This window comes from Peromyscus californicus, unplaced genomic scaffold (assembly GCF_007827085.1).
Source record: "Peromyscus californicus insignis strain IS unplaced genomic scaffold, ASM782708v3 Scaffold_16__1_contigs__length_79575227, whole genome shotgun sequence".
Taxonomy (NCBI): domain Eukaryota; kingdom Metazoa; phylum Chordata; class Mammalia; order Rodentia; family Cricetidae; genus Peromyscus; species Peromyscus californicus.
Window position 1 is genome coordinate 13,183,381 of NW_026294458.1, and position 11,251 is coordinate 13,194,631.

At 43.7% G+C, this 11,251-nt stretch overlaps 1 protein-coding gene across 2 annotated transcripts in view; it reads left to right on the forward strand.

The window, feature by feature from the left end:
* Hacd2 (3-hydroxyacyl-CoA dehydratase 2) overlaps nt 1–11,251 on the forward strand; it is an 89,460-nt gene that overhangs the window by 74,006 nt on the left and 4,203 nt on the right. For both annotated transcript variants that reach the window (XM_052740433.1, XM_052740434.1), the window contains 2 exons: nt 5,647–5,768; nt 8,279–8,457. In XM_052740433.1, coding sequence (XP_052596393.1) covers nt 5,647–5,768; nt 8,279–8,457 — 301 coding nt within the window. The remainder of the gene's footprint in view (nt 1–5,646; nt 5,769–8,278; nt 8,458–11,251) is intronic.

The following is an 11,251-nucleotide window of genomic DNA, read 5'->3' on the forward strand; positions in this document are numbered from 1 at the left end:
ACCACTCCTGCCCTCTTGCCAGGACTGGGTCTCATTGTGTTAGCCAGTCTAGTGACTTTCCAGACAAAGGTAATACCAATCTTTTCCAAGGTACTGCACAGGACACCCTTGTCAGCTCCCATTCAACTCACCGACCATCCTCTGTAGGACTCTTCCTTGTTCCTGGCCTCAGTTTGGATTTAAGCCCAAGGCCTAGAATCCTGCAGCTTTAGGGGGTAGCAGGTATTCTTAGCCAGCTGGTGTGTTATGTCAGTTTTGTTTTTTTTTTTTAAATTTCAGACCAGCATTGTAGGCCTTTTGCTTTTATCCACTAGTCTCATATTATTGGTGCCCTTTTTACATGCTCTAAGGTACATGCTCTCTGTTTCCTTTTGTAGGCTAAGCTCTGCTAGCTAGTTTAAGAATTCTTTTGACAGACTCTGCTCCCTAGCTGGGGTCTGGTCTATTTAGAACATAATCTTAGGGACAGGACTGCATTAGCAAGTGGCTGAATGCTGAGTGTGTGTTTTGTAATCCCTCATACTCTGTTGGCTCCCATCTCTGGGGTTCATAAGCCAATGTTTTAGTTAGGGGTTTCTGTTGTTGTACAGAGACACCGTGCCATAGCAGCTCTTTTAATTGGGGCTGGCTTACAGTTCAGAGGCTTATTAGTCATCATAATGGGAAGCATGACAATACACAGGCATACATGTATTGGAGAAGGTACTGGAGAAGGAGCTGAGAGTTTTACATCTGGATCCGAAGGCAGCAGGAAGAGACTGAGGCACACTTCCTCCAACAAGGCCACACTTTCTAATAGTGCCATTTCCTATGAGCCTATGGAGCCATTTTCTTTCAAACCACCATGTTCCATTTCCAGGCCCCCATAGGCTTGTAGCCATATCATAATGCAGAAATGCATTCAGTCCAACTTTAAAAGTCCCCATAGTCTATAATAGTGTCAACCCTGTAAAAGTCCAAAGTCTCTACTGAGACTCATGCAATCTCTTAACTGTAACCCTCTGTAAAATCAAAATGAAAAAGTAGGTCACATACTTCCAGCATATAATGGCACAGGATATACATTATCATTCCAAAAGGGTAGAAAAGGAGAACAGTGAAAAAATACTGGACAAAAGCAAGACCCAAAACCAGCTGGGCAAACTCCAAATTCTGCATCTCCATGGCTAATGTCAAAGCACTCTTCAGATCTCCAGCTCCTTTCAGCTTTGTTGACTGCAATACACTTCTTTCTCCTGGGCTAGTTCCACTCCCTGTTAGCAGCTTTCCATGGCAGGTATCCCACAGCTCTGGCATCTCCAGCATTTTGGGGTCTCCAAGGCAATCAAGGCTTCTCAGCTTCACACATTGGCCTCTCTGATCCTCCATCCAGGGACACTCCTGACACACATCTGGCCTCCAATGGCTTTTCTTAGTCACAGAGGGAGATTCCATAACCCTTTCCTTCTATTCTTGACTCTAGAGGCAGAACCATGTGGTTCTAAAGCTGCCAAGTTCTACTGCTTGCTGGGGCTGGAACTTGGCCCCCTCGTTCAATTACATCTTTACCAGCCTTCTGTTTTTGATGGTTTCCTTCACTGCCTATGCTTGGCTGTCCTGAAACTTGCTCTGTAGACCAGGCTGTCCATGAATTCAGAGATCTGTCTGCCTCTGCTCTCCAAGTGCTGGGCTTGTACCACCACACCTGACTCTAAGCTTTCTTTAATTGTTTTTCACAGTCTGAAAGCTTAGCTGGGTAGGATCTTGCCCTGAGGTCACCTTTATTCCATTTAACATCAGGCTTTTCTCTAATCTGTTTCTCTCCTTTAATACAGGCCTTAGCACCATTCTCCTTCCGGGTCCCCCTCAGATTGTACGTTTTATATTTTCCTTGCTCAGCTTGCTCCTTTTCATTATAAATCTGCTTCAGAGTGAACACTTAATAACCACACAGAGTCAATAGTAGGCTGTTTTGATATTTCCTCTGCTAACGAAATTAATCCAAAAATTCTTCAATTTAGCCTCAGGCAGATTTTTTGGACAAGGACAGAAAGCATCCACATTCTTCACCCAAACACCACAAGAACAGTCTCTAGGCCACATACTAAAATTCTTCTCTTCTGAAACCTCTTGAGTCAGTCCCCACAGCCCCTCAGTACCACTGTCTTCCATCTTCCTACTAGGATGGCCCAATAAGTCCCACTTAAAGTGTTCAACTGCTTTTCTAATTCAAAGTCCCAAAGTCCACATTCCTTCAAGCAAAAGCATGACCAGGTCTATCACAGCAAAACCTTAGTCCCTAGTACCAGCTTCTGAGTTACAGTTTTTATTGCCATGAAGAGACACCATGACCATGGCAACTCTTATAAAGAAAACATTTAATTTGGGCTGACTTACACTTCAGAGGCTTAGTCCATTTCATCATGGTGGGAATCATGGCAGCATGCAGATAGACATGGTGCTGGAGAGGTAGCTGGGAGTTTTACATCTGGATCCAAAGGCAGCAGGAAGAGCCTGAGGCATACTTCCTCCAACAACACCACACCTACTTCAACAAGGCCACACCTCCTAATAGTGCCATTCTCTGTAAGCCTATGGGAGCCATTTTCTTTCAAACTACCACAGCCAGGATATTCTTCAGTCTATACTGAAGTCACTTTGTAGTTGAATTGTGGGAGACTACATTTCTTTTTGTTGATTTTGACATAATTAGGTTTTTTAAACTTATTTTTATCCTGGTGAAATATGTATGACATTTACCATTTTGATCATTTTTGAGTGTACAATTGAGTTACTTTAAGTGCATTCCCATGATTTCTTCCATCTGCAGAATTTTCTTCAACTTCCCAAACTGAAACTCATACCAGTTAAATGGTAATTCCACATTTTCATGCCCAGCTCTAGAAATCTGTCTTAACTTCTCTCTGAATTTGACTACTCCTGACTTCATGTGAGTGGAATCATACAGTATTTGTCCTTTTGTGAGTGGCATATTTAACTGAAAATAATCTTCAAGGTTCATTCATCCATGTTGTAGCATCTGTAAGAATTTTCTTAAGGCTTAGTAATATTTCATATTATATGTGTGCATACATGCATGCAGTTGTTGATGTATTCATCCATTGATGTACTCTTGGGTTTCATCCACCTTTTGACTGTGTGACTAATACTGTTATGACATGAGTTACAGATACCAATTTCCAGTCTTGTTGGTCATTGTCTTAGGGTTTCTATTACTGTAAAGAGACACCATGACCACAGCAACTCTTATAAAGGAAAGCATTTAATTGGGGGTGGCTTACAGTTCAGAGGTTTAGAAGTCTATTATCATCATTGGAGGACATGGTGACATGTAGGCAGACATGGTGCTGGAGAAGGAGTTGAGAGTCCTACATCTTGATGTACAGGCAACAGGAAGTGAACTGAGACACTGAGCCTGGCTTGAACATACATGAGATAGTAGAGTCCTCCTCCCCAGTGACACAGTTCCTCCAACAAGGCCACACCTACCCCAACAAAACCTAATAGTGCCTCTTCCTATGAGTTTATGGGGACAATTACATTCAAACTACCACAGTCATCTTGTTGATTTTAACTCATTACATTTCCCCCTTGTTCCATGTTATTGAATAATTATCTGAAAATCAGAAAGATTTAACCTCTTAACTTTATCGACATCTCTTCTTTTTTAATTTTGATTTTATGTGTACGGGTGTTTTGCCTACATGTATGTTTGTGTACCATGTGTGTGCCTGGTGCCCACAGAGAACAGAAGAGGGCACTGGATTCCCTGAAACTGGAGTTAAAAATGGTTGTGAACCAACTTGTGGGTGCTTGGAATTGAACCTCTGGAAGTGCCCTTAACCTCTAGGCCATCTCTGTAGCTCCCCAAATCCTTTCTTGATATCAGGGATGAAGTTATTGATCTGCAGTTACAGTTGTACAACATGGCCATTCCCCTATTCCAACCTTTAAAGAGAGTTAAGCAAACACAGACTGTATAAAAGCTGTCTGTTCCTTCAGACCACCTGCTTGGCTGGGTCAAAGTGCGAAGCTTGAGGTTCATCTGCTCATTTGTTACTGCCTATGTGTGGGCCACTAACATGACACAACCAATATTAAGTATTAAAAAAGAATAAAAAAGCTGGGTCTAGTGAGCTGAGTAGGTTGACTCCCTTTGCTCCACAGATAGTTGTGGAGCTTGTTCCTGGAAAAGCATCAGGAGCTTTGGGAAAACAAAAGATGTATCTTTCAAGAAGATACAGAGTACAAAACACTGGAGGAGCTTCCTACTGGGGGTCTTTACACAAGGATTTAGCCATAGCTGTGAAAAATAATAATAAAATCAATAAAAACCATACATCACTGTCAGGTAAAGAGGGTTACAGAATCCGTGAAAAAGCAACACATCCTACAAACTTAGATTTTAGTATCAGTAGACTTTACACAAAGCTTCATGGGCAGACCAAGGCCCTCAGCATGGGCTTTGACAGTGCTTCACTCTGGCCTTACTGTGGCTAATAAAAAAGCAGAAAGTACTCCTGCTCTTGACAGTATAAAATTCTTATTATTTTTAGAGAATAGTAACCATGCATTTATGAAGTTCTTTGTCAGGGCAATTTAGTTAATAGCTATGTAAATGACTACTTATTTCATCGTGTAGGTGGATTGCTCCATGTACACTTTCTGAGAAAGAATGTGAGTGCTAAAAACTGTTGGCTCTGCAGATGGAAAGATGCAAAAGTGAAGGCTGGAATGCTGTACCTTGGTGTTGGGATGAGGCAGAGAAAACATAGTGCATTGTAGTCTGCTCAGTTTACTGAGTAGGATTTCTAACTCACAGTCAACTCACCAACCACTAGGGTGTAGGAAACTGTCTCTGTGGGTTATGCTCACCAAAAAATCATAAACCCAGCTAGAGTGGGATGGGAGGGTGCTGCAGTTCATATTACAGCCGTTAAGTTCCCCTGCATGGGGACAGCGCCTATAAAACATGTAAGGCGCTTTATGGGGTTATCCTTTTTCCAGCATAAAAACAGGCAGTGTCAAAGCTCATCTGGTTCTAGCTGCCTCCTGTGAGCAGCAAGACAGCTTTTCTCCTCACAGGGTGTAAGCCTGGGCTCAGGGAAGAAGTCATCAGTGCCCCAGCTTAAATGCCTGCCTGGTGGACGGTCTACAGCTCTTCCTCCCTTGAGTTCATCCTACCCACCTGCGCTAAACCCTCACATTCTAATTCTTGAAATGTCCTCAGATTCCCAGCTGTCACACCAGTTGCATTCACATTCTTGGTGATGGATCCTAAGCTTCCCACCAGCGTGTCCTCCGAGCCTCCCCTGCCTACCTGCTTTGACTCCTACCAGTGTCATTCACTTTCCCTCTTCAGAGCAGCAAAGGAACTTGCTGTGTTTGTTTCTTCCTGGGAGATCCAGCCCATCCAGTTCCCATCCAGTTCCCATCCCAGCAGCTCCTCCTGGTCCGTCAGCTGGGTCTCCTCTCGCTGTCCCTGCAGGACTGTCGTAATACCTGTGTTTTGGTCAGCAAGCCCTTTAAGCCATTGAGAACAGGCTGGTGGCTGTGGCTGGGCAGCCCTGCAGACACTGCACACTGTAAAATGCTTCTTTCCACGCGTTCCTTTGTTTCTCTTACATCTTTTCTCTCTTCCTCCAGGTGCAGAGTGAAGACAGTGTCCTTCTGTTTGTTATTGCCTGGACAATCACGGAAATTATCCGTTACTCCTTTTACACATTCAGTCTATTAAACCATTTGCCTTACATCATCAAATGGGCCAGGTAAAGAAGTGCATATAGCAAAGACTAACTTTGAAAGCATCCATCACCGTATTTGCCTTTTATTGCCTGAATATTGCCTCCAACTTCCCCAAACTAAAATTGGATGAGATAGAGGGATTTCACCAGAAGAGTCTTGACTTTGATCTCTAGAAACAGTGTTCAAGTCTTTATATTTTACTTAGATTATTTTTATTGAAATCAATTCTTTTCAATTAAGTTATTTAGTAGAGATTTAGTATCTATTTTTTTGTCCTTATTCAATTTAGCTGATGAACTTGTCCCATTATGGTGATTTCTGATCCATGTCTACATCTCCTAGACTTGTTTGATCAAGAAACTATATTCTTAAGGTCATTTTTACTTAATAACAAACATTACATGATTATCTCAGCTTATGAGTTTTATTTTGCTTTGATCATTTTTACCAGTAACATTCAATTAAGAATTCAGACACAGTGGTTCACCCCTTTGTAATCCCAGAACTTGGGAGGCTGAGGCAGGAGAATTGCCACAAATTCTGGCCACAGAATGAGCCTCTTGCCTCAGTAACAAAATTCAGTCATGACTTGGGCAAAGACTGATGGTACATCTCTTTATCCAGTTGTAATTGTGTGCATGAAGGACCCTGGGGTGAGGAGGACACAGCAAAAGCTTCAGACTCACTTTGGAGCTGAGACTCCTCATTTCCTCGAAGGAAAGCAGCTGTTGCTAGACAGTCTGCGAGCTCAGTGATTACGTTAGGAACTGCATCCAGTTTCCAGCATTTCAGGTGTATGAGCCTTTTCGCTTTTATTATTGGTTTTTGAAATAAGCCATATTCAGGAAAAAGAAGGGAAACTGACAGCGGAAGGTTGTTGGTGAGCCTTGGCTTTGCTCTTGGAGAATTGTTTTTTTTTTTTTTTTAAGATTGAAATATTTATTATGTTTACAGTGTTTCTGGCATGTATGCCTGCAGGCCAGAAGAGGGCACCAAATCTCATAAATGGTATGAGCCACCATGCGGGTGCTGGGAATTGAACTCAAGACCTATGGAAGAACAGCCAGTGCCCGTAACCTCTGAGCCCTTTCTCCAGCCCCTCTTGGGGAATTCATTGGTTCATTTTTTTGTGTGGTCTATGACAGTTCTTTCCCACTGCCCTGCCTAGTGATCTAGGTTGGCAGCAGAGAATATGGCTTCTTTCTCAGCAGGTTTAATCTTGAGCCATGGACAGGCACAGGTTTCTTTTTTTTTGTTTTTGTTTGTTTGTTTGGTTGGTTGGTTTTTTTGTTTTTTGGTTTTTGGTTTTTTGAGACAGGGTTTCTCTGTGTATTGTAGTTTTGGTGCCTGCCCTGGATCTCGCTCCCATAGACTAGGCTGACCTCCCGAGTGCTGGGATTAAAGGCGTGCGCCACCACAGCCCGGCCAGGCACAGGTTTCCTAAATCCAAGTTGACAGTATTCACAAGGATGCTGATGCCTCCTAATAGTTTATAGACCCATCCTGCGCTAGTAGTACCTGCCCTCTGAGTTCTTGTTTGTTTAATGTGTATGAATGTTTTGCCTGCAGGCCTGTATGTGTACCACATGTATGCCTGATGCCTGCAGAAGTCAGAGAGGGTTTTAGATCTCTTGAAACTGGAATTGGATAGCTATGAGCTACTATGTGGGCTGTGGGGAATTGAACCCTGGTCCTCTGTAGGAACAGCAAGTCCTCTTAACCACTGAGCCATCTCTCTAGCTCCTCTGAATTCTTTTAAAACAGATAAAACTTTTTTTTTTTTTGGTTTTTCGAGACAGGGTTTCTCTGTGTAGCTTTGCGCCTTTCCTGGGACTCACTTGGTAGCCCAGGCTGGCGTCGAACTCACAGAGATCCACCTGGCTCTGCCTCCCAAGTGCTGGGATTAAAGGCGTGCGCCACCACCGCCCTAAAACAGATAAAACTTTTTAAAGTGAAAATAATTGTATGAACCTCTCATGCAGCAATAATTATAATTGTGTAGATTTATTCATAAAATTCAAAGCTATTAGTTTTTAGTGTTAAAATTAGTCAAGTTTCTGTTTTCACAGTAGCATGAACAGGCATTTGGGAAATAGCAGAAAGTGCTTGTGTAATGTGCTGTTTTCTTCAGTCCACATGCAGCTTGGTGTGCTCTAGGCATTCCTGGGTAACTGTTCCATCTCCTTCCTCTCGGCCCCCATGGGGAAGGCCCTTGGTTATGGTTTAATGCCCCTACTCTACCTTTGTTATGGTTTAACACACCTACTCTACCTTCGTTATGGTTTAATGCCCCTACTCTACCTTTGTTATTCTAAAGGTGTATATTCTGAAGAAGCCAAGGTTTGAGGCTGGCTGAACACATTTGCTTTGCTTTAGAACATTTAGAAACATGTACCTACAATAGGCCCTTTTCAAATTGGCTTGTAAAGGCTGAATATAAACATGTGATCAGGAAATGCAGAGACAATAGCTTTCTGACAGTGCTTCTAAACATGGCTTTGAGCCACGCACTGAGGGTTTTGTTTTGTTTCAGGTACACACTTTTCATCGTGCTGTACCCAATGGGAGTGACAGGAGAATTGCTTACAATATACGCAGCTCTGCCCTTTGTCCGACAGGCTGGCCTGTACTCCATCAGCTTACCTAACAAGTACAACTTCTCCTTTGACTACTATGCATTCCTGATTCTGGTAATGATCTCCTACATTCCACGTAAGTATATTCCTGTGCTAAAAGTCAGCTCTGCTGAAACTAGAGTTACATCTTTGCTTTATATCTAATATAAATCTCATTGATGGGGACACTTTGGTTTTTATTGACCACTGACTATCACAAGGCATTTTCTCTGGTAGTAATTGAATAAAGATGAACCTTTCTCAGTGTGTGGGTTTGAAACACTGAAGAGGAGGCTAGGTCAACCCTGTATTAGGAGAAGTACTGAGGAGAAAGCAGAAAACCACTGAAGGCCTTACCTTGACTTTATTCTCCTGTCTCTTGAGAATTGCTTTATTATGGTTTGTGAAAAACATTGTAAAAAGATTTTTGCATTGCTCACTGTATCAAAACAGGCAGCTTTACTTCATTTTAAGAGATCGGTAGCTGACTAGAAGAAACAAAATAAAAACAAATGTATTCTTTTTCTACATTTCTCATTTTCTTGTTGAGTACAAAACCCTCAGAATAGGACACAGTGTTCCCTCCAGTGTGGCTTCCAGTTATTCTAATAGAACACTGATGGCTTCAGTGTACGGAAAATCCAATGTACTCTGAGCGCACGGGGCAGGACAGAAAGGGCACATTTGCCAGGGCTGTCCGGGAGGCCTTGTTGCTGATCGTGACGAGTGTTCTTCTCAGGTTCTGCTCAGTTGGAGCTCCTCTGCTTGATTCCTGTATGCCAAAAGGACCTTGCTAGACTCAAGGACAACCCAAGCTAATTCATTTTCCCATTTAGCTATACTGTAGCCACAGTAACTCTGAATCTTCCCTAGACCCCATTAAGTTCAAACAGGGATAGATTTGATCTCTTTAGGCCCTAGCATTATTTGACTGAGTCACCCTGACCATCACAAATGACATGTTTGTGTCCCCCTGTGGAAAATTGCATTTTATGCATTATCGGGAGGGAGGGGGGACAACTCCATTCAGATTTCATCTGAAGAAATTCTTGGACACAGTAGTCCTGCTTCATGATTTGGTGTCCACTCAATTCATTACCAAACCCTCCCCTTTAGTGCTGGAACCCTGGCAGCCAACAGCCATTCTCTTCACATGGCAGAGGTGCTGGATGTTGAAACAAAAGGCAAATCTGGAAGAGTGAAAATGTGCATTACACAAATGCACAGTTTCTTACCTTTCCGAGTTTGCTTCCTGGAGCTTCATTTTTTTCAGCTCCAAAGTAGCCAGGCACAGCAGTGGTTTTACTGCTCTTAGAATAGCAACCCCGTGGGCACCTGTTGGTTTCTGTTCTGATAAGGAAATATGGCCCACACTATGTGACTGGGAAGGGCAGGGAAGGTGACATGGACTCAAAGCCCTGACAGCCCTGCAAGAGCTCCCACACTGATGGTGACCCAGGGTCCAACCTTGGGGCTGGACCAGAGTCACTGCAGGCCAGGCCGCCTTCATTCCAGGAGCAGTTCCCAAGGCGGCCTCGCTCTTCTCTCCCGATGACCTGTGGCTGGACTGACCGCCCATGACACAATGGGCTTTCCATCTTGGCCTTCAGGGAGAGGGGAGCAAGCACAGGCCTCAGGGCAGAGCTTGGCTCTCGCTGTTTTGAGGGGTGGGCTGCTGGAGATTGACACGGGGCCTTAGGCAGTACTCTACCACTAGCCTGTGTCTGCAGCCCCAGAACTCTGATTTCCTTTCATTTCTGTGTTTGTTTATTAAGGGAATGTGGGTATACACATGCCACAGCGCATACCTGGAAGTCAGAGGACAACTTCAAAGAGCTGTCGGTTCTCTTTCCATGTGATCCACTGAGTCATCAAGATTTATTTTCAGTTGTGGGCGGGGCGTGTGTATGTGCATATAAGTCCCTAAGGAGGCCAGAGGCATCAGATCCTCTGAAGCTAGAATTAGTTAAAGGTAGTTTTGGCTGTCCTACATGGGTGCGGGGAACCAAACTCTGATACTCTGCAAGAGAAACGTATCCTTTTTATAGCTGACCCATCTCCAGCCACGGAACTCTGCTTTCCTAACCTTCTTTCTCCTCCTTCCTTTCTGCTCTCCAGTTCATAACCAACACAAGATGGTAGATTTCTCAGTTGCTTATTCAGGTTACTATTTTCTTCCAAGGCTTTCCTCAGCATGGCTGGATGTGGTTAAAGTAGCCGTGGGTCAGGAATTGTTCATCCTGATCACAGTGGTCATTCTGGCAGAGATAGTATCAGAGTTTTGGCTGCTGAGAAGTCACCACTGGAACTAGAAGACAGCCCAAGAGCATCCAGTGTCCAGCCCCCCACATGTCTTCTTCTCTACCTAGAGCACGAGGGACCTCTGCTGGTTGTAATAGAATGGAAAGTGCCAGGCCTGGCAACCTGAGTGCCATGTCTGGAACCCACATGGTGGAATGAGAGGGATGATGCCTACAAGTTGTCCTGTGATCTCCATACATGTACCATGGCACATGTACAAACGCAATACACACATAGTATTTTTTCATTCTGAATTTAGAAAAAGCCACATCTGTCCTCATTTCTGTAGTGTGACCCTGCTGATAGCCTCAAGCTCTTTCCTGTGGGACTGAAGGAACCCATGACCATCTTCTGCTTTTACTGCCAGTGAGGGGCCTAATGAATAGCCTCTAGTAAGTACTACCCTCTGAAGTAGCCACGGGCCATTGGCACCCTCTGTGAGTAATGCAATCCCAAATGCAGCCAGGGAAGGGCCTCCACATGCTCAGCTCAGTCCCTTTCCTAAGGGAAAGCTAGCGATGTGGCTGGCCCCGCATTTTTAAATGATTACAATTAGCGCTCCCTATGGCTTAATTATATCCTTACTTCCA